General features: G+C 40.3%; 1 protein-coding gene across 3 annotated transcripts in view; it reads left to right on the forward strand.

Moving 5' to 3' along the window:
* Nucleotides 1–24,651, forward strand: part of FAM135A (family with sequence similarity 135 member A) — a 129,643-nt gene that overhangs the window by 20,349 nt on the left and 84,643 nt on the right. For all 3 annotated transcript variants that reach the window (XM_063442974.1, XM_063442975.1, XM_063442976.1), the window contains exons 2-3: nucleotides 8,690–8,760; nucleotides 23,399–23,512. In XM_063442974.1, the coding sequence (XP_063299044.1) occupies nucleotides 23,436–23,512 (77 nt within the window). In that variant the 5' untranslated portion in view covers nucleotides 8,690–8,760; nucleotides 23,399–23,435. The remainder of the gene's footprint in view (nucleotides 1–8,689; nucleotides 8,761–23,398; nucleotides 23,513–24,651) is intronic.

Genomic DNA, 24,651 nt, shown 5'->3' on the forward strand with positions numbered 1-24,651 from the left:
AAAAACTTCTGCCATTCTTTTTTTTTTTTTTTGTGATGTGCTATGACAGTCTGATGCACATTCTGTTCTGCAAACTGCTTCCTTCCTCCTTATCCTGAGATCTATTACTCAGACAACCTTGATGTCTTGTTAATAGCTGGCAAAATGCCATGGTTTTAAGAGGAACCCTTTTGTTGGTTTTAAAGCAATGTTGTGGGGCCAGGTGCACTTCCTTTCCCAATAGATGATGTAAGATTTAGATGTTTGAGCAAGAACTTGGTTTCGGTACTATAGATATTAGATTCAGAAACATTGCTTTTACTGTAAATGTGGTTTATTGGACTGTCTAACAAAGACAGGTACTTAGTCAAAACAATATTTTTGTGTGTTTTTGTTCCAAGTTACATTGTATGCCTAGTTCTCTTTTGCATATCTGTAAATTAAACAGTTTACAACATTGATTACTCCTGGGACACCTGTGTTACCAGAGAGAAAGCTAGTACAGTATCAAAAATACACCCAATATTATTTGGAACAATTGTGGTCTCATGTGTAGGGCCCAGTCATCAGGGTGCAAAAAGGATGCTAACCTTAGGCTTGCCAAAAAAAATAAGCAAATGACAATGTCCAAAAAAAAAAAGATTATGAGATAGTATATTGTTATAGAAAGTCCAACAGTCAAAGGGCCTGGAATGGAAACACTCAAGGTAAAAAAAGCAATAGCTCATAGCCATTGTCCACATGTCGTACATCAGGTGACACGTTGCAAGTGTGTTCAAGTCCAAGAAAGCACTTTTGTCCTAAATTATTTTAGCTGGCAATGGGGAATGTCTCTGGTCTGGTGCCAATATTCCAATTATGAAAGGTTTTCAGGCCATCTTCAGGTGATGTTAGTACTCTAGTTGCTCTACACCAGTAGCTTAGTTTGGAATCTTTACATATATGCAGGGTCAAAGGGACAGGAACACAGCACCCAGACCACTTAAAGGACCACTCTAGTGCCAGGAAAACATACTCGTTTTCCTGGCACTAGAGTACCCTGAGGGTGCCCCCACCCTCAGGGACCCCCTCCCGCCGGGCTCTGGAGAGAGGAAGGGGTTAAACTTACCTCTTTTTCCAGCGCCGGGCGGGGAGCTTTCCTCCTCCTCTCCATCTTGATCGCGACGTCATCGGCTGAATGCGCATGCGCGGCAGGAGCCGCGCTCGCATTGAGCCGGTCGCATAGGAAAGCATTTACAATGCTTTCCTATGGACGCTTGCGTGCTCTCACTGTGATTTTCACAGTGAGAAGCACGCAAGCGCCTCTAGCGGCTGTCAATGAGACAGCCACTAGAGGTTTTTGAGGCTGGATTAACCCTCATTATAAACATAGCAGTTTCTCTGAAACTGCTATGTTTATAAAAAAAGGGGTTAATCCTAGAGGTACCTGGCACCCAGACCACTTCATTAAGCTGAAGTCGTCTGGGTGCCTAGAGTGGTCCTTTAATTGAGATGAAGAGGTTTGGGTGACTATAGTGGTCCTTTAATTTTATCAGTTCATTAGGATTGTCCTCTGTGTTAACTTGACAATCTGTCTGGAGGGTTGTGCATATAGACTGCTGAATCAATATTATGGTAGAATAACTATAACTGTGTTGGCACTTTATCAAAAATAAGTTTGTATAGTGCCCAGAGGTCCCTGGAATTTTCTTACCTGAAGGGGTTTAACCTCAAAGGTTGTTTTTAAGCCCCGGGTCTTCCTTTCACCAGCAGCATCCAGCTTCTTCAATTGACTTTAAGGAAGTACAGAGTGCCACTGGCAATGATGTTATGGTGCCCGGAGTGTTCCAAGGGATTTTTTTTAAAACTGCCATTATATCACCACATCAATTAGTATCAAGCTCTCGAAATAACACTTTACTGATGTATGTATTTAACTTACAATGCAGTGCTGTCCAGACATGGAGAGTAAACTGACTTTGTCTTTTGGAAAGTATAAGACTTACTGCAAGCACTGGTGGGGTCAATAGAGCTAAAATAAACCATACTTATCTCTGCAATATTTGTTTTTTCAGGGTGACTATGCCCCTCCCACATAATGCATTAAAGGACCACTCTAGGCACCCAGACCACTTCAGCTTAATGAAGTGGTCTGGGTGCCAGGTCCTTCTAGGATTAACCCATTTTTTCATAAACATAGCAGTTTCAGAGAAACTGCTATGTTTGTGAATGGGTTAAGCCTTCCCCTATTTCCTCTAGTGGCTGTCTCACTGACAGCCGCTAGAGGCGCTTGCGTGATTGTCACTGTGAAAATCACAGTGAGAGCACGCAAGCGTCCATAGGAAAGCATTATGAATGCTTTCCTATGTGACCGGCTGAATGCGCGCGCAGCTCGTGCCGCGCGTGCGCATTCAGCCGATGGGGAGGCGAAGAGGAGGATCGGAGGAGGAGAGCTCTCCGCCCACCGCTGGAAAAAGGTAAGTTTTAACCCCTTACCCCTTTCCAGAGCCGGGCGGGAGGGGGTCCCTGAGGGTGGGGGCGCACCCTCAGGGCACTCTAGTGCCAGGAAAACGAGTATGTTTTCCTGGCACTAGAGTGGTCCTTTAACCCCTTAAGGACCAAACTTCTGGAATAAAAGGGAATCATGACATGTCACACATGTCATGTGTCCTTAAGGGGTTAAGCATCTGCACGTAGATGCTGTATGAACACATGCACGCTTAGACTCCTTTAATATTACCAGACAAGTTTATATGGAATATTTACATTGCATACCATGACGATGTAGTAAGATAAGAAAAAACACAAGCTTTTGAGATTTTAGTAACTTCTAATAGCTAACATTTTATTTGTCTGTTGGGTTGTGCAAAAAGCTCAGTAGTGACATTTCTGCTTTAAATGTTTCCTTTACTTAAATTTAAGATGGCTTGGGTGTAATAGATACAGGTAATTATCCTTTGAATATGCAAGGAGCTGTTCTACAATAACCATCATGCACATGAGGATAATGCTTGTTACTGCTAGGGCAACTCCTAGAATGTTGCATTACCTGCTCAGAGTGTCTCCACTTCAGAGCAATGCCTAATGATGGTGGACCAATTCCAATCAAAATGGATAGTGATTTTTCAGATTGTGCAAACTAACACTTCCTGTCAGAACTGCTTCTCTCACTCCAAAGTGTAACATTGGTAAACTGATGGGCGGAATTGTTTTAGTTTATTAATGAGAAATGAGCCAATGCATACATGAACACTGACCGACAATCCAATAACCCTCTGCTCACAAAATAACTGTGACCGATAGCAAATAACTAGCCATTTGTAAAATGATGTGGGCACACACTCAAAGTGTATTAGTGTTTAAAAATGGTAAATTGTATTACAACGATGACATTTTTAGTAAAAGTGAAGTTTTTTGCATTTTTCACACGAACGTCAATTTTATTGACGATAGTGTTGTAAGACGTTTTACTGTTTTGAAACACTTTTATGTTTGTGTTCAGTGAAGTCTCCCAAGTACAACAGTACCCCCCAATGTATAGGTTTTATGGTGTTTCTGAAAGTTAGAGAGTCAAATATAAGGCATGCATTTCATTTTCTTCACGTTGAAATTTGCTGGTTTGGTAATGTTGCCTATGAGACCGTGTGGTAGCCCAGAAATTAGAATTTTCCCCATGGTGGCATGCCATTTGCAAAAGTAGGGAACCCAAGGTATTGCAAGTGGGGTATGTCCAGACTTTTTTAGTAGCCACTTAGTCACAAACACTGGCCACATTTTTTTGGTTTGCTTTTTTCACACAAAAACAAATATGAATGCTATATTTGGCCAGTGCTTGTGACTAAGTGGCTACTAAAAAAGACTGGACATACCCCACTTGCAATACCTTGGGTTGTCTACTATTGCAAATGGTATGCCATCATGGGGGTAATTCTCATTCCTGGGCTACCACACGGTCTCAAAGGTAACCTTACTAATCTGGCAAATTTCAATGAGAAAAAAAACGAAAAATGGAATGTGCTATAGTTGACCCTGAAACTTTCCAAAACACTGTAAAACCTGTTAAAGGGGGGTACTGTTGTAGTCGTGAAACATTGCTGAATACAAATATGTGCATTTTATTGCAGTAAAAGCTAACAATATTATGACATTTACAGCTAAAATGTCAGGCAGAACTACAAATTGTATTTAAAAATCTTAATTTCTCAGTTTTTTATTTGATTCATATTAATTTGTTTTATTTATGAATAGTTCATGAGAAATTAAAGCCCCGTTTCTCCTGAATAAAATTATATACAATAAGTGTGGGTGCACTTAATATGAAAGTGGTGAATAACAGTTGAACAGACATATAGCGCAAATTCCAGTTTTTATTTACATTTTGTTTTGATCAGAACGTGTACAATTGACTCCGTCCTGAAGGGGTTAATATTACCTTACATACATAAAAAAAACAATAAACACAATGTAATTGAAATAAACATTTAAAGGGACACTCCAGGCACCCAGACCACTTCTGCCCATTGGAGTGGTCTGGGTGCCAATTCCCACTACTGTTAACCCTGCAAGTGTAATTATTGCAGTTTTTTTATAAACTGCAATAATTACCTTGCAGGGTTAACTCCACCTCTAGTGGCTGTCTACTAGACAGCCACTACAGGGCGCTTTCTCCTGGATCATAGCACAGGAAACCTCCAGCGTCGCTCATTTCCCTATAGGAAAGCATTGAAAAGCATTTTCAATGCTTTCCTATTAGGTCTTCCCGGCCGGTGGGCCGGATCAGTCTCGCCCACCTGCCGACGCAATCACAGGGAGGAGCGGCGGAAGAAGCAGCGACGTGGGACATCGTCGCTGCCTCTGGTAAGTTACTGAAGGGGTTTTCACCCCTTCAGCAACAGGGGATTGGGGGGTGGGAGGGAGAGGGAACCTGCAGTGCCAGGAAAACGGATTGTTTTCCTGGCACTGGAGTTTCCCTTTAACTTCACTTTACCTGTCAGCGCTGTTTGCTGACAGAATGGAGCTGTTTGCTGACAGAATGGAGCTCTGTTTGCTTTTTCTAGTGCTAGGAGGCCAATGTGTCATACTAATGAGGTACCAATGAGGTTAATGCCGTGTGATTTTGTTCTAATAGGAGTTTTGTTCAGGTACCGAGACATTATTTTTTCTCTCTCAAATTTTATGTTTGAATAGCGAACTGTTAGAGTAAGGGAGCGTTCAAATTCCGAGGTTCCACTGTATTGTTAGTAAATTGCAGGAACCTTCTCAGAACTGTCTCACCCTTGGACAAATAGAGAAACTTCAATTTTAGGTGTGCCATGTAAAATTTGGGTATTTTTTTTTTTTACACACACAGATTGATATGTTCATACATAGTTACATAGCTGAAAAGAGACTTGCGTCCATCAAGTTCAGCCTTCCTCACATATGTTGTTTGCTGTTGATCCAAAAGAAGGCAAAAAAAAACCCAGTTTGAAGCACTTCCAATTTTGCAACAAGCTAGGAAAAAAATTCCTTCTTGACCCCAGAATGGCAATCAGATTTATCCTTGGATCAAGCAGTTATTACCCTACATTGAAAGATTATATCCTTGAATATTCTGTTTTTGCAAGTATGCATCTAGTAGCTGTTTGAACATCTGTATGGACTCTGATAAAACCACTTCTTCAGGCAGAGAATTCCACATCCTGATTGTTCTTACAGTAAAAAAAACTTTCCTTTGCCTTAGACGAAATCTTCTTTCTTCTAGTCTAAACGCATGACCTCGTGTCCTATGTAAAGTCCGGTTTGTGAATAGATTTCCACACAATGGTTTGTATTGGCCTCGAATATATTTGTATAATGTTATCATATCCCCTCTCAGGCGATGTTTTTCTAAACTAAATAGGTTTAAATTTGTTAACCTTTCTTCATAGCTGATATGTTCCATACCAATAATAGAACTATTTAAAGGGACACTATAGGCACCAGAACAACTACAGCTTATTGTATTTGTTCTAGTGAGTATAATCATTTGCTTCAGGATTTTTGCAGTAAACACTGTCTTTTCAGAGAAAATGCAGTGTTTACATTACAGCCTAGGAATACTGCCATTGGCCAGTCCTCAGATGGCTGTTAGAGGTGCCTCCTCGGGCTGTGCTGCACACTGTGCAGCACTGCCATTCAGTGTCTCAACCCTCTGCACTGATACACTGAACTTTCCTCATGGAGATGCTGATTGGCCAGGGCTGTGTATGACTTGTGCTGCCTCTGCCCCTCATTTGCCTCCTTGACAGTCTCAGCCAATCCTATGGGAAAGCATTGTGATTGGCTCAGAGAATCACTTCTGATGATGTCAGCCAAGCAGGCAGATAAGGGGCAGAGTCAGCAGCTGCAGAATTGAATAAAGTAATATTTTACTATATTTATAACACTATAACATCAGGAACACAAACATGTTTTCCTGATCCTATAGTGTCCATAAAAGATTATGATAATTTGTTTTGTTTTTCCTTTTTTTTTTTTTTTTTTGCCAATTTTGTTTTTCTTTTCAGTAAAAAACGTAAACTTTTCTTCAGGAAATCACAACTGTAACTATAGAATTATTTGTATATCTATTTCCTCGGTGTATTAGTGTTTGTAAGGAAGTTCACTGTGTGTTGGGCTACAGTAATAATGTACACAGATCTGTTCTGTAACTAGCAATAATACTATCTATTAATGTAAGCCTCTTTCAGGAAATACTCCTGTCTTTATCGACCTACTTATAAAATGAGCCAAAACAGCTCTGAACATCATGTGGCTGTGTCATCACTGATATCTTAATACATATAAAAGGCTATTTTCTGCAGAGCTCTTCCTGGTCTCCCTAAACATTAAGTAAACTAGTCTAACTTTCATTCTACAGCACATAGGACTGCTTTAGAATCAAAATAATTGTAAAAACAGTGTTTTGCAGTTTCTGAGTGTTGTATGCATTGTACCCTGGCTACATCAATAGTGTATATTATCCTACATTGTTTGAAGGCTGCTTTTTGTAAAGAGTGTTTGTAAATCTATATAATTTTTTTTTCTCCTCGCGCACTTTCAGGGAACAATCCAAGCAGTAGTGATTATGGTGTGTTTCTTTAAAGAGAGTACAGTATGTACAACATGGTCACATAAGATACATTCATATCCAGTGTCATAGGTTTACATAACATAAAAAGGAAGGTATACTGTTGGCTTTATACCTTTTCAGATCCAATTAACCCATTAAGGACGAAGGCAATTTTACAAATTCTGATCAAAACAAGAGCTGGATTTTGACTAGATCTCTGTTCAACCATATTTTTACATCCTTCATATTAAGTGGACCCACACTTATTATATATCAGGTGAAACAGGACTTTTATTTTACATCAAATATTTATATATGAAACATAATTGTATATGAATAAAATCCTTTTAACTGTGACTGTCCTATATAGTTTGCTCTTATGGCAATAAAGTACACGCATTTGTGTTCAGCAATTTCTGAGTACAACAGTACCCCCCATGTACAGGTTTTATGGGGTTTTGGAAACTTGTAGGGCCAAATATATGGCTTTCCCCTTTTCAGTTTTTACACATTGTAAGGCAGATCGGTTATCTTGCCTTTGAGATTGTATGGCAGCCAAGGAATAAAAATTGACCCTATCATGGCATGCCATCTGCAAAAGTAGACAACACAGGGTATTCAAAATTGGGTATATTCAGTCTTTTTTTAGTAGCCACTAAAAACCCTGGCCAAATCTAGCATTCATATTTGATTTTTGATTTTTTTTCCACAGACAAACGGCAGTTTCACTGATGATATCGTCATGATACGTTTTACTGCTTTTAAACACTCATATTAGTGTTCAGTAAAGTGTCATGAGTACAACAGTATTCCCCGTGTACAGGTTTTATGGAATTTTGGAAAGTAACCGGGTTAAATATAGGGCTTGCAAATAACATTCTCTGGACTTTCTGCCTGGGTTCTCAGACAGGAACCTCAAATTGTCTTTAAACATACAATTTATATCACGGAATGTAATAGTTTTATTTAAAAATACCTAGGCATAAAATAATGGGGGTTTAGTTACAGTATATGATCATATATTGCATAAGCCTGCCACACCGTCCGTGAACCCCATTGTCATCGTTGGGAGGTCCTACTTTATGCCAGATCTAAAATAGAAGCAATTTTTACTCTCCCAGCGTGGACAAGAGTGATCTGAGTATGTAGTGTGTTTACTGCTACAAACATGGAGCATTACAAATGATAATGACTGTGCTAGCTAAATGAATAACTTACAGTTTAAGTTGGTTCTTACATCAAATATTGTAGTTTTTCAGTTTTACAACAAAAGTGGACCAGAAAAATTTACCAAGAATATCTACTGATAAGATATTAATGTATCTTGTTAGCATGTACATTAGTTTACTTGAATGATGTAACGTAGGTACTAGTTGGGATGAATTACTACATTCTTGCATTGGTTTGATATTCAGATGTTAATGTGTATATATAGGCAGTGGTACTTATCATGATTCGGTAGTCAACAAGCCCTGTGTAATGTTGTGAAATACCGTATATGCAATTCCTGCGTTTAGCTGAATGAAAGGGAGCTACAGACATATAAGAGAAACAGACAGGAAGCAAATGCTTTTAGTGTTCATTGATCACCGTGTTCACAAATGAACAGTGCATGAATGAAATATTAATAGTAAGGATTTCTTGTTTTGTGTTCCCAAGGTGAAGACAGTGTGCTTATGGCAGCAATCATGGATAACTGGAAATGAGCTGAAATGGAAACGCCAACCAAGGTAAGAGTTTTTATTTTCTGCAGTAAGATTATAGTAAATACTTTACAGCCCGTATAAACGAACATTTGCACATTCTTTCTATGGCTAATTAAGTGCATTTTATTGCAAACTGAGATGCATTCAGGTAATCTAGATAATAAATGTATGTGCAATACCTTATATATTACACATGATCTGCCTGTTATTGAAAAGGGAATTTCATATTTAGACTCCCATACTGCAGGGTGTAACATTTCTAGTCCTACACCACTAGCCAGGCTTTAAAGTTACTTACCATTGCAAACCTGGTGGGTCACTCCTCATTCGCCAGGGCTAAATTAGATAGTGGGGAGTTGGAATGGTGCTCTGTTGCATAAGTGATGACCTCAACAGTGTAATTCTTCTTAATAAACAGGTGGTAATGTACGGACCTACTCTGAGCATTCTGAGAGCCTCCATCTTGGACAGACCAAGACACGTGTCCCACACAACTATGAAATGGCTACCACTCAGGACGTCAACTGCCACTAGTCTTAGGCAGCCCCAAGACATGTATATTCCAGTGCTGACCTTCCTGTAAAGCAATGTACTCTACACATTAATCCCTACATTATCCAAACACATTTCAGTACCACTAAACACTTGAATCCCCATAGTACCTTAACCATAACATTTACCCCCATACTATCTTTAAAACAATACACTGTAGGAAGGCAAACTGTTTGGAGAAATACAAATCTTAGAAAACACTCCATATAACTCTATCTAAAGGATGCACACTATTCAAAAAAAGTAAATCTAAATGTAATGGCTGTAAAAAAAGGCATTCTATCTTGCCAAAATGTTAGGGTAACTGCCCATGCTGCTGAAGAGCAGCCGTAAAACGCCACAAGTGTCCTGCTGTCATGAAGTTCTGCTTTTACCTACGGTGTGGATGATTAGGTCAACTTAAAGGGACACTATAGTCACCAAAACCATTTTAGCTTGGTGAAGCAGTTTTGGTGTATAGATCATGCCTCTGAAGTTACTAACACATTCCACATGAAAACAAAATGTAACTTACTTTAACATTTTTATCTCCTGCTCTGTAAACTGAACTTTAATTGCATACAGGAGCCTCCAGCATGGTCTGGCAAGCTATTAACAGAGCAGGTGATAGAAATTCTAAATGAAACAGAATTTACAATAAAGGAAGTGTAAACATTAGATGACTCATGAAGGCTTTTTAAGTCAGATGGAGAGAGGTGTGACTAGGTTTGCATAAACAAAGTGATTAACTCCTAAAGTTGTTTTGTTTAACCTTAACCCCGTAACGTTCTATGCCGTCCCCATTATAATGGGCTTTAAAGCAGTTGTGGCGGCATAGAACGCCGTAACGACTTAAGCCCCCAGGAGGTCCGGGGTACTTACCTCCGCCGCGATCCTCTTCGGGATGACTGCCTGACAGCCCAGGCAGCCCTCCCATGGCAAATCAGGCCCCCGGGGGCCATGTGATCACTCTTTGCCATAGCTGGCTGTGGATCTGCCTGCAGAGGCACTGTCTGGGCTGTCAGACAGTCCCCCTGCTGGTGGGAAAGTAAACAATATTATTAGACATGTTAAAATTAATTATATGTTTGTGTGTGTGTTACATATATGTTAATATAAGTACATATATTAGTATTAAAATACACTTAGAATGAAGTTATGATATATAAATATTTAAAGGCTTGCACTCAGTCTTGTTTTCTTTAAAAGATTCCTTTATTTAATCTCTTTAAAATCCGATCAACGTTTCAGCCAACGTCCGTGGCTTTAATCAGGATCAATTCAGCACCAATACATTTCATAACTAACACGCTTATATAGCTAAACAAATCAATAAATCACTTGCCACCTGTATTGCGATCACTCCTCCTCGGCGTCCCTCAAGCCCATCTGCGCATGCTGCTACCCTGAAGTAGCGTAATGACGTCACCATTCGTTGCCAGGGTTACCCGATGCCTCTGCAGGCTCCCCGGCAACCGGGTAAACAAGTTCCCTCTATACACCGATCTAATAGCATACACACAACCATTCAGGGAAAAATTTATATAATCCTAACAATTTAAGATATTTAAAACACAACCATTACTGTTAGTTTATCAGAGGTCTTATCAGTTACAGATTTATCCATATTCAATGATATATAACAAATACTCTTAAATCAAATAGACAATAAGCTATGTAGATATACATTTTTGCAAGTAGTTCTGAAAAATTATTTTGCTGATATATTTAATATATTTAAAGTGACATATCTTTTTTTATCATTAAGCGGCTATACCTCGTGGTTTATTATAAAGTGACCATGTGTTTTAATTATACAATGAAGTGCTTATCAATATCGTCTGTTTTCTATTCCTAGAAATACTTTTTATGTCCCATAAAGTGATACTCTTGCTGTTATATACATTAAAGTGCCCAGAAGTGATCTATATGTACAATAAAGTGCTTTTTCGTCTCTTAAAGTGACTCCCCTGTTTTTATATATATATATGTACATTAAAGTGCTTTACTATCTCTTAAAGTGACACATTTGCTGTTTATGTACATGAAAGTGCTTAAAGTGAAAAAAGTTAAAGTGATGCATTCTCATTATCTACATTAAAGTGCTGAAAAGTGAATTATGTTTCTATATACATTAAAGTGCATAACGTGATATGTCTCTATGATATGTACTGTACATTTAGATTAAACAATCCTTACTATATGTATAAACCACAAGGTATAGCACCTTAATGATAAAAAAGATATGTCACTTTAAATATATTTGAAATAAATCAGCCAAATAGTTCTAGTTGACAGTGGTGGAGCATGGGACAGCCTCACAGGGCTTTCAGGTGGTGGCTCCCCCTAATAAGGTGCGTTGGCTCGGTCTGGGTACAAAGTGTGCCGCTGTAGATGGATCCAAGTACTTCAGGCCCGTCCCTTTGTTCTGCTGCTGTGCCTTCAGGCCCAGAGTAGTCAAGAGGGAATCGAGTTCCAGGCTCTGTGTAGCCCCCTCGTTTGAGAACAGAAGGAGTCTTGGCACCCCCAGCGGTATGGGATATTCCAGCGCGTAGGTGTTGCAATTGTGGTTGGAGCGATTTTCGCCAGACTATAGTGTCCTGTGTAAGATCCTGGAACAGCGTGAGATTGGTGCTTTCAAAGGTGAGAGGGGTTTTCCCTCGGGCAGCCGCTAGCAGTTGTTTTGTCCTGTAGGAACTGGAATCTGATAATCGGGTCTGCTGTAGCTGTGGCAGGTGCATTTGCCGGTTTCGGCAGTCTGAAAAACCCATCAAGCTTCAAGGGTTTCGTCTGTTTAGGCGGTAGCAGAGTTACGATCAAGTGCCTGAGGAAATGAGGTAGGTCAACAAGTCTGATATCCGGGATCCCCCGAATCTTCAGATTATATTTCCTTGTTTGTTCCTCTAGTACCTCGATCTTCTCATTTGCACAGTGTTGCTGACTTTGGAGAAGAGCCATGTTTTGTTCCACCATGGTGAGGTGGGTGTCTTGGGTACTATCAGAGGCCTCTAGGAGGGAGAGCTTGTGTTGGTACTTTCAACGGCGTCCTTGAAGTAGGCCATATCCGCAGTTATATTTTGGTGAAGTTAAACCATCATCTGTTTGAGCAAATCTACTGTGACTGGTTCCCCAGCTGTTGTTGCTTTGGGTTGTGGGCCTAAAGCAGCCCCGTCTCCAGGATCAAAAGAGGTGTTTCTAGAGGAATACGAGGAGACTTCATCTCCCAACGACATTTTCTCCCACGAGGCCCTCTCTGAGCTCCGCAAGAGATCGCCTATATCCCTACTAGTTGGGCCCTTTTCAGCTCTGGATGTTTTTGTTTTCCGACCCATAGTGGTTCCCCAGCATATGAGTCCAATGTTCACACCGGTGAGTACCCAATTTCCGCCACAAAACCGTGTATCTCGTGGGTAAATAGCACAGAGCTCAGCAAGATGCGTCTACTCCGATCTGCAGCTAGCTCCGTCTCCCCACATCGCTTTAACTTTTTTAAATGTCCTTTTCATTTTATTTTCACAAGTCAAAGATTAACATACAAAAATACAGAGTGTGACGGACCGCTGGCCCTCTGACCGAGTACCTCCGCCAATCGATGCTCCTAGCGCTTGCCGAGGACTCCGAGCACTCCAACCAACACCATCAGCACTGCGGACCCCACTTCCAGTGATGCAGCTGCGCCTGGGTCTTGCCGTCTCTCACCCACCCTGGATCCACGACCAGGATCCAGCTCCCAGTGGGTGAACCTCTCCTAAATCCAGAGAGCGTAGCAGGAACAAATCAAGCTATTGCAAGAGCTTACTCTGGGGAGTAAGCGATTATAGCAATCCCCAGAGTGTAGGTATCCCTTCCCCCAAGCATGAGCCAAGGCTTCAAGAAAGGTGAAAGTAGGTCTGGTTTATTGAGGGCTACCTGCCTGGTATTTATGCAAGTGTCCACCAGGTGGACACTCCCCTAGGGGACCTGATGGAACAATGGGACACATATTGGATATTAGCCAATTACAGACAATACAAACAAAACACTCCCACAGTGACATCACAATCCCTCCTCTCTATCCTGGAGATAATTTTATTACTTCCCAATTATCTCCCAGGACAGAGGCAAGACTCCATTAACCACATGGTTACAAAAAGACCTAAAATTACACAATGTTACAATTACTACATAAAACATATACATGCAATATATCCCCAGATAGCTTAGATCTGAGTGCACATTATTACCGAATGGCACTCAGATCACATACATACAATGGCATAGCTATCTGGGGTAGCACAACTCACATAATGCAAGTCCCGAACACCCTGGCAGAAATACACAAATAAACCTTTCTGCAGGGTAAAATACAGCTATCAGCACAGGGGCCATAGTCGGAAGGCAGGAGGCTAGCCAGTAGTCCCCTCCAGGTACAAGTGGCAAAGGGCACTTCGTCACACAGAGAATCAAAAATATTGAACCTATATAGATAAAAAAAAAAAAGTACAAACTACTGCAGCTGAGAGTTTGGTGACTGGCATATAAAAAAACCCACCCCGAGCATCATAACCCCCTACAGCTCCCTTGTACCCATTGTAAGTATTTTTAAATGCTTTTATGGTTTGACTTCTTACCTCGGGTAAGTAGGGCTCTGCTCCATTTGTCCGCTTCTTATACTGGTCCTAAGTGGGAACTTGTGTTGGCTTTCCTGAGCTTAGCCTTGCAGTGCAAGACTTAGCTGATTGGCTGAGAGTAATCGCCTGTTAGTGATGAAGGCAGGGCGCAGTCCCCAAGTAAGAAGTCAAACTGTTATAAAATAGTTTGACTACTTACAGTTAACACTAGTGGCACTTCAGACATCAGACACAACTTATGTTGCTTGTAGTGTTTCAAGGGTTGAAGCTTCCCAGATTTATCTGTGTTGCATTTCTATCAAGTAGGCTGTGATTTTATTTTTTTCCATACAAATTTTATGCCAATTTTAATTACGCTAACAGATTTATTTTAAGAATTGCAAATGATGTGGGCTCCCATTTAGCCAACTAGGTAAGGAATTTTTTACCATGTTAAAATCTGTCCACCATTGAGCAGTGTTCATTGATTAGGGTGTACAATACCGTCTCGGTTTATACTACACTGGTTTTACATTCTCACTCACAAGTAAGCAATATCCTAGCCTCTCAGGGGAAGCTATGCGTTTGTTTATACATTACCATCATAATTTCATGTAATGATTGTTTCTAGTACAATTCTCAAGGGTATGTGTCTTTTACGATGATATACTACTGTCAAAGTAGAAAAAGAGAGATTGCAATTAGACACTAGCCTGCTGTTTCTGATAGCATTAAGGCATTGTTTCTAATGTCTACTGCACAACATGAATAAAAACACCCATTAAACCAATATCACAATGCATAGCACTGCTGAAAATACAGGGAGTGCAGAATTATTAGGCAAGTTGTATTTTTGAGGATTAATTTTATTATTGAACAACAACCATGTTCTCAATGAACCCAAAAAACTCATTAATATCAAAGCTGAATATTTTTGGAAGTAGTTAGTTTTTAGTTTGTTTTTAGTTATAGCTATTTTAGGGGGATATCTGTGTGTGCAGGTGACTATTACTGTGCATAATTATTAGGCAACGTAACAAAAAACAAATATATACCCATTTCAATTATTTATTTTTACCAGTGAAACCAATATAACATCTCAACATTCACAAATATACATTTCTGACATTCAAAAACAAATCAGTGACCAATATAGCCACCTTTCTTTGCAAGGACACTCAAAAGCCTGCCATCCATGGATTCTGTCAGTGTTTTGATCTGTTCACCATCAACATTGCGTGCAGCAGCAACCACAGCCTCCCAGACAGACACTGTTCAGAGAGGTGTACTGTTTTCCCTCCTTGTAAATCTCACATTTGATGATGGACCACAGGTTCTCAATGGGGTTCAGATCAGGTGAACAAGGAGGCCATGTCATTAGATTTTCTTCTTTTATACCCTTTCTTGCCAGCCACGCTGTGGAGTACTTGGACGCGTGTGATGGAGCATTGTCCTGCACGAAAATCATGTTTTTCTTGAAGGATGCAGACTTCTTCCTGTACCACTGCTTGAAGAAGGTGTCTTCCAGAAACTGGGAGTTGAGCTTGACTCCATCCTCAACCCGAAAAGGCCCCAAAAGCTCATCTTTGATGATACCAGCCCAAACCAGTACTCCACCTCCACCTTGCTGGCGTCTGAGTCGAACTGGAGCTCTCTGCCCTTTACCAATCCATCCATCTGGCCCATCAAGACTCACTCTCATTTCATCAGTCCATAAAACCTTAGAAAAATCAGTCTTGAGATATTTCTTGGCCCAGTCTTGACGTTTCAGCTTGTGTGTCTTGTTCAGTGGTGGTCGTCTTTCAGCCTTTCTTACCTTGGCCATGTCTCTGAGTATTGCACACCTTGTGCTTTTGGGCACTCCAGTGATGTTGCAGCTCTGAAATATGGCCAAACTGGTGGCAAGTGGCATCTTGGCAGCTGCACGCTTGACTTTTCTCAGTTCATGGGCAGTTATTTTGCGCCTTGGTTTCTCCACACGCTTCTTGCGACCCTGTTGACTATTTTGAATGAAACGCTTGATTGTTCGATGATCACGCTTCAGAAGCTTTGCAATTTTAAGAGTGCTGCATCCCTCTGCAAGATATCTCACTATTTTTTACTTTTCTGAGCCTGTCAAGTCCTTCTTTTGACCAATTTTGCCAAAGGAAAGGAGGTTGCCTAATAATTATGCACACCTGATATAGGGTGTTGATGTCATTAGACCACACCCCTTCTCATTACAGAGATGCACATCACCTAATATGCTTAATTGGTAGTAGGCTTTCGAGCCTATACAGCTTGGAGTAAGACAACATGCATAAAGAGGATGATGTGGTCAAAATACTCATTTGCCTAATAATTTTGCACACAGTGTAAATGATCAAAAATATTCTAGATTGTTCTAATATCTATGAAAAATTATCTTTTCAAACCGTACTGCAAATACATTGGATATTTTTATTGAGCTGTAGAAAATTATGATGCGAAATCTACTATAGTTTGCCAAGCCTCTGGATCCTCCACTAGACTTCACAATAGGCATCTACACTACCTCCTGTCGTGGTTTCTAAAATGCTGGCCTTTTGCAAATGGTGCATATTTTCAAGACCTTTTGTGCGTAAAGACATCGACAGGGTTTCACCCTGTACCAATCCTATTTCTACAACACACAGCAATTAATTATATATATATATATATATATATATATATATATCTCTATATCCGAAATTACCGCACTCCAAGGACTTTATAGAGATTTTCAAATAAAATTTAACTTTTATCCAATCCATTTAAAAAGTCGACGTTTCAGCTCCCACATGTTTTGTCCTGATGAAAGCTCCATGTGGGAGCTGAAACGTTGACTTTTAAAATGGATTTAATAAAAGTTAAATTTTATTTGAAAATCTCTATAAAGTCCCTGGAGTGCGGTCATTTCGGATATATATATCTATATCTATATCCGAAATTACCGCAGTCCAGGGACTTTATAGAGATTTTCAAATAAAATTTAACTTTTATTAAATCCATTTTAAAAGTCAACGTTTCAGCTCCCACATGGAGCTTTCATCAGGACAAAACATGTGGGAGCTGAAACGTCGACTTTTTAAATGGATTGGATAAAAGTTAAATTTTATTTGAAAATCTCTATAAAGTCCTTGGAGTGCGGTCATTTCTGCTATGTCTACATGATCCTTGCCAGACCTGCACTGGGCACCACAGGATTACACCAGGAGTGCAAGCCCTTGAGAGATATAGATATAGAGATAGAGTGAGAGATATAGATGCAAGAAAACTAACATTCTTTATTTAAAAAAAGTTTGTAATTTTTTTTTTTTTATCATTTTTGCAATCAGCGTTTACATCACGTGTAGAGTGAACATGTAACTGCAAATATAAAAAGCACAGCAATCACAATAGCACAGTTGTAGTATTAACCCATTTTTAAATATATGATGACTGCACGTAAGATAAATGAGCGGGGGACTGGTGTAAAGCATTGTGTGACTGCGAACTAGACATAGTCACAAGGCCCACCGCTTCTGTCACTTACCTGAGTCCAGCGCTGATGTCCCTCAGTGCTGGTTCCTCCCGCGCAGCTGGCAGGGGAGACCGCATGCACGGCAATGGCTGCACTTGCATTAGGATTTCTCCATAGGAAAGCATTATTCCATGCTTTCCTATGGGGATTCTGGCGACTCTGGAAGTCCTCTTGCATAGTGTGAGGACGTCCAGCTTCATTTAGACAACCAAAAGTCGTCTAAGCACCTGGAAGTCCCTCTAGTGGGTGTCTGGTAGACAGCCACTGGAGGAGGAGTCAACCCTAGCAGGTAATTATTGCAGTTCATGAAAACTGCAATAATTACATGCTCTGTGTTAAGGGTGATAGGATTTGGCAACCAGATCACTTCAATGGGCTAAAGTGGTCTGGGTGCCTGAAGTGTCCCTTTAAGCTGAAAGCGTAGTTGAGTGCTCACGTCAATAAAAGGGCATCATGACACATTTGAAAGTAACTTGAGGAGAGGTATGATAGCTAAACCAAAGTGTGAGCCAGAGTGTAAGGTAAACATTGTGTACAACAAAACAAAACTATAAAGATCTAAACGGTAATGTTTAGGACCCTTATAGCAGCCTTAGGTGTTAAGTAGGAGAATCTGTAGGCACAAAACGAGTAATTCTCTCTACAGTCCAAGGTGGTTGTGCATCCTTCCAAATAAGCTCTGCTGGTAGGCCTAGGGACTGGAGGAAGACTGGTGTCTCCGAGATGTGTGACACAATGTACGTCATCCCTGGCCTTGTCTGCTATCAGTGGGTGTCGGCCCTACTTGTATGGGATGGAGTGCTCACATTGTAGTTGTGGTAACTTGTCGGAATGACCTCCGCCATGTGAGGATGCTTCTAGAAATGTCTCTATAAAAGGCATGATCCCGCAAAGGGTACTGTAGGAGAGCCTCTTGCAGTGCCCATGAGGACCCCTCAGTCAGCACAAATTTGAGTAAAATATTAGTAGATGCGTCTTGGGGTGCTTTGGCAGCCTTTGGAAGACAGAAGCAGGCATCTACACCAGCTGTTTGGCCTGTTTTTGCGGCAGTAAGAATAGCAATAAGCCTCCGGATGTAGTGGATCAATTTTGTGAGATGGAGTTAGGGACACTGCGTGTTCTTAAATGTTGTGCCTTAGCCCTGTCTTCAATGCTGGCCAGTTGCGCTGAAGCAATGCTTTCCTATGGGGGAAAATCTGATGCTGGAAGTCCTCATGACAAAAGTCTGTAACGATGCAGGAAGCTCTCTAGTGGCTGTCTGGTAGACAGGCACGGAGGGCAGACTTAGTGCTGCAATGTAAACATTACAGTATCTCTGGAACTGCAGTGTTGAACATTGCAGCACTAAGTGCAATAGGAACATTAACCAGACTACTTTCAATGAGCTGAAGTGGTCTGGGTGTCTATAGTGTCTGTTTTTTTTAGGTAAAGTTTAGATGGTTATATGTGTGGTAGGCAATATTTAGCATAAATAATTTAGACCACACAATAAACACTCACATACCACCATAACTTGATAACGGTAACATATTCACATAAACACTTCACTTTACTTCCAAAACTTTAACTTTCACCATCACTTAATTGCCAGTCAGTCATAGCTAACTTGACCGCCTTTTATATACAACCATTTAACACATATCCTTCCTTAGAACTTGAACCTGAGGATGACTTTGCCTCAGCTGGGGTAGCCCTTTCTATCATGTTTCGCAAATCCACATTAAAATATCCAGACCGATATGACAAATGAACCTGGTCCTTACTAAGCAGAACCTCTTCTTTCTGATCCAATTCTAAATGCCTGTGCGAAAACAAGGCAAAATCTTGACATTGCTAATTTTAATTCTTTATGCACTCTAACCCGTGTCTTTAACTCTTGGATTACTAGCCATCACCAGCGCTGTACCATCTCTGACCAAATTAGAACGGTGTAATGGAATAACTTTCTCAATTCCAAACTAACACTTTAAACATTATGTCAGAACCGAACGGATTTAACACCGATTTCATGACCCCCTATATGACTTATTAAAATATCTGAAGCAGGCCAGTTGATGCGCACTCTAATCTGATTTCCATTAACTGATTAATTTGCACACCGCCTACACCTCTCCAATATAGTGTGACATCATCACAATTGATGTCCAAATTCAGGCCATATATCCTTGCTGCTGCTCTTTGCATGGCCCGTTTCACAAAGAATGACCTAGAACCCAAACATTTGTTACGATAACTGAAGAAATAAGATGTGAAAGGAGGAAAGAAAACATTATATCATGTCATCTCTCACATATAACTTTAAAAAAAATGTACTCCCACCTTCCAATCTTTTTAATTGCCTCTGTTTCAAAACCTAATTTAGCCGCTTCCGTTTCTGCCCCAAATCTGAAAGAATGTGTTGGCAAATATGCCTTAATAACCAAGCCTTTCGAACCATAACTGCAAAACCCTCTTGAATTGAAAATGTGATAGAGGAGAGCCTGAGATATGTATATGTGAATCCTTTATAACAATATTCTTAAAGGATCACTATAGTGTTAAAACCCCCATCTAGCCCACCTGGGCCCCTCATGCCTCCATAAATATAGCAAACTCTTACTGTATTCAAGCCTGAAGCTGTAACTCTGCATGCTGTTTGACTTAGAAAAACAAGCCGTCTGCTGACATCATCAGAAGTGGTAGCCTGATCCAATCGCAATGCTTACCCATAGGATTGGCTGAGACTGACAAGGAGGCAGATCAGGGGCAGAGCCAGCACAATTCAAACACAGCCCTGGCCAATCAGCATCTCCTCATAGAGATGACTTAAATCAATGAATCTCTATGAGGAAAGTTCAGTGTCTGCATACAGAGGGAGGAGATACTGATTGTTTGGATGCATTTTAGGCAGCCATGATCCAGGAAGGATATCTAACAGATATCTAAGGAGTGGCCAGTGAAGTTATGTAAACAATGAATTTTCTCTGAAAAGACAGTGTTTACAGCAAAAAGCCTGAAGGTAATGATTCTACTCACCAGAACAAATTCAATAAGCTGTAGTTGTTCTGGTGACTATAGTGTCCCTTTAAACTGTAAACCTGGCAGTCTGAATCTACTGAAAGAAACCAACTCACTGATCCTAAATGCTGTGGAAAACAAATATACTTTGAATTAAAATAACAGAGTTTAAGCATCAAGCAAATCTCCTAACACTGAATAAGCTATGGGACGCCTACCGTCAGCAACTCAAACCCCTTTAAAATAACCTTATAACAGTAGGGAATGCATTTGTGATTAAACAGTTGTTATTTTAGGTAAGCCAGCTTACCTAAAAGCTGCAAAATTATGTTACACCTGCTAAGCGTCTGGAGATGGTGTTTAGAAATACCATTATTAATACATTTAAAGCACAAAAGAGAATGCAGCTTCTATATTATCACCTACTGGATCAACTTGTCCAGATTAATTGCCAAAGGCATTTTTTTTTCTTTTTTCAATTCCACGCCCTCTTCTGTGTTCGGCACTAAACTTCTGAAAGTGCTGAGCTGACAACGAGGGATGGCATCAGCTATTGTATTCTCAATACCTGGAATATGCCCTGCCTTCAACCCAATATTATGTTTAAAATTACAAAGCCACCTTTAGAATGCATTGAATTAATGAGATGTACCACCGACTTATTGTCACAGAGGAACAAATTAGTTTACTCTGCAGTTCCTTGACTAAATAGCTGATTCAATTGGTAACCGTTCCAGCAGGGGTTAAATTCGTGGTTAACCCTTGCTCCATCCATTCATCTGGCCACTGCGTGAAGGTACATTTTTTTTTTTGTTCCAGAATATGCCAAAACTAACTGACCCTGCGACATCCACAAATAATCCTAAAGCTTCATTATCCTGAAATTCCATTTGCTATAATAAACAGCCATTGTATTCTTGTAATAATTGATCCCAAACTTTTAAGTCTTCTTTAATTTCTGTAGAAATCCTTACAAAACTATGAATTGATTTCTGTTTACACAAGCCAAAGCCCATTCGCCTTCAAAAAACATGCATAATACAACCTGCAAATGACAGGCCTAATAACGAGTGAAACTGCTTTACCGTTGCTTTGATTTTTAATTTTTTAAACTGATCAATCTTTTGCTGGCAGCTTACATTCAAAAGCAACAGTCAATTATTATCCCGAAGAATTGAATACATGTCCTTGACGCGGTCTTCTCCACTGCTAACGGAATACCAAACCATCCGGCTATACTGCAGAAAACTTTAACATAACACATTCTGAACCTGAACCAGGACCAATTAACAAAATCATCTAGATCAGGCCTCCCCAAACCCAGGCCCCAAAGAAGGCTGCCGAACCACAACCCCCACAATTTTATGAATTAAATAGGCTGAGGGGCAGAGCCTGGGGAAGCACGGTCCAGATAATGTACAATAGAATATAAACCGGTCTCAACATTAACAACAAAGAAAAGCTTCTAAATAAAAACAGGAAATTGAGCAACCCATTGGTAAAAATCCATCAAAATTAATTTTTTGCTGAGGGATGCACTGGCAATAGCCTAAAATGCTGACTCAATGTCCACCTTAGCCATCATTGCACCCGTTTCAAATTCACTTACCCATCCGAGTGCCTCATCAGAATATGCATAGGACACTGAAATTAGCCTGAATGACCCAGTCTCTTACTAGGATTTAAAACCCAAAGGAGAAAGGTGAAAATTAGCAAAAGGAGGGAGGCCAAAAGGACCCATTATTCTACCTAATGTTAACTCCTTTTGCCATTTCCTGCTGACAGATGCAACATCCTGCAAAACAGATTTTAAATTCTGAACAACTGAGCAACCTGAACTGGAAAACATTGGAATCTTCAAACCTACAATACCTTGAAGCAATAACTTAACTCGTTCCCTGCTTGGGTACACCTGAAAATAAGGAAGAAGCCTTTTTCAAGCTGCACTGGCAACCATGCCTTTTAAAACTGGTCTTTTCCCTGACTGGATCCTGCTAAAATGTACATGTATTGGGCCATTTATAATGCCCTTCATTAAATACCCAACTTAGGCCTTTTTTTTTTTTTCTCATCACTTCTTCTGTGCTAGAAGTGCCAACCTTGGTCGCTGGTTCAACAGGCAATCTCTGAGGCAAAATTAGATTCAACCAAATACCAACACCCTTCATTCCCCATTTCAGGGAAGAGTGGACAACCAGTCTTTGTCTGCAAAGTTCCTCATAGTTAAGCAAGCTAATCCGCACTATTCTTCAAAGCCTCTAATGTAACTTCCTCATGTTGGGAAAAGTCCACTACATAATTTTGCTTCTTCTTTCCCAGTACGGCTGAGAAAATACAAAATGCTTGCAGTCAGTTATTAAAATCACATGGGATCAATCTACACTTTTCCTCGTCCTTATCACTCTCTGCTCTGTGAAAACCCTTTGCTGAAGGCAAGCGACAGCAAATCAACATATTCACCTTTTCAAATTTTTAATTTTTTTTTACATGAGCCGGTGAACTTTCACATGGCAGAGCTTCTTTTTACCATATTCATTAATAAATCCTATTTTTTTTATTTTGAATGTAATTTTTTTACATTTGTTTTTGTTTTTTGAACTACTACTCCCACTACCCCAAGCCTGAGCTGGACTTCCTTTTTTCTGTAAAAACCTTTACCACTCCAGTCACCGCTTCTAACGTCTCACTAATCTTAACCAATTCAGCAGAGTTGCGTTCAGGAAAGGAAACGGGCCACGAGTAACTCGAAGCTCAGTTGGTTTGTGTATTGATTTTCTTGTTTTGAAATGCATCTTAAAATTTATTTTTTATTTAATTGTATTTATAATTTGTATTGTTTTGTATTTACATGATTTCCTTTGTTTTTATGACGAGCTTTTAAAGTAATGTTTTATTCTTCAATAGTTTTGGGTTCTGTATTCTAAAATGTAACATTCACAAACACTTAAACATTAAAAAAAAAAAAAAAAAAATTTGATCTTTAATGTTAATATAGACTTTTTTTCTTTTTCCTTTTGGTTTGTAGTAACTCGTAAACTTTGGTGTCTTCATCCGGAATCAAAATGAGTGATGTTCAAGCCACTGTTGAATTTTCAGTGGAGCTCCAAAAATTCTACAATGTGGATTTATTTCAGAGAGGGTAAGTTTAAAAAAAAAAAAAAAAAAACTATGATTTTCTTATGGGAGATAAAATGCACATAGCCACATTCGCTATTACTACTATAATATCAATCGTCTTTTTTGCACTAAGGGTACTACACATTTCAGGTGGTCATAACTAGCAGAGGCTGTTTTCTAAATATGCATTTATCTACAAATATAGTATGTGCCTACCAGTGGTGTATTTTGAATCTGTGCTGCCCTAGGCTTGACGGAACTCAGGCACCCCCTAATTTACATTTGCACCGCCCCTTCCTGTCAAGACCACACCTCTTCCGGTCAAAGACTAAGACACACTTTGACAGACACACGGACACACAAACTCACTAATTTGACACAATCTGACAGACACACACACAATCACTCACTCACAGACAAACGGACAGACACACAGACTCACTGCCATACACACATAATCACTCAGACACACACTGTCCCACATTCACTCACAGACACACATGGACAGACATACACACGTTCACTCACAGACACACACTCACTCATTCACAGACACACACACTGTCAGTCTGACAGATACACACACACACTCACTCACTCACCCACAGACACAGTGACGGCTATACACACATACACACATACACACTGACAGACATACACACACACTGACAGACATACACACTTATTTCTACCCAACACTCTTATTGTTTTTTAAAATTATCTTAATTTAAATCCACCCAGCTTCCCTACCTTTGGGAGATATGGGTGGCTATTTTTCACCTGTTGTCCAGTGGGGGGCTCTTGGGCTAGCTGAGGCCGGGCTGTTGGGTAGACAGGCAGGCATGTGGGCGGGCGTGCAGACTGGCGGTCAGGCGCGCAAAGCAGGCAGTCAGTTCTGTCCCAGGCGGTCGGGCGCACAAAGCAGGCAGTGAGGGTGCTGAGCTCTTCCTGCTCAGCTCCCTCACTTTTTGCAGAGTAATGCCTAGAGCCGGAGTGACGTCATATTACGGCTCTCGGCATTACTCTAGGGAGCTGAGCAGGCAGAGCTCAGCAATCTCACTGCCTGCCTTGCGTGCCCGACCGCTGGGAACAGAACTGGCCGTCTGCCTCGGGAAGCCCAATGGGTATTTGCCTGGGAACTGGGGGTAGAGTTTTTTTGAC

The sequence above is a fragment of the Pelobates fuscus genome, chromosome 2 (genome assembly GCF_036172605.1).
Source record: "Pelobates fuscus isolate aPelFus1 chromosome 2, aPelFus1.pri, whole genome shotgun sequence".
Lineage (NCBI taxonomy): Eukaryota > Metazoa > Chordata > Amphibia > Anura > Pelobatidae > Pelobates > Pelobates fuscus.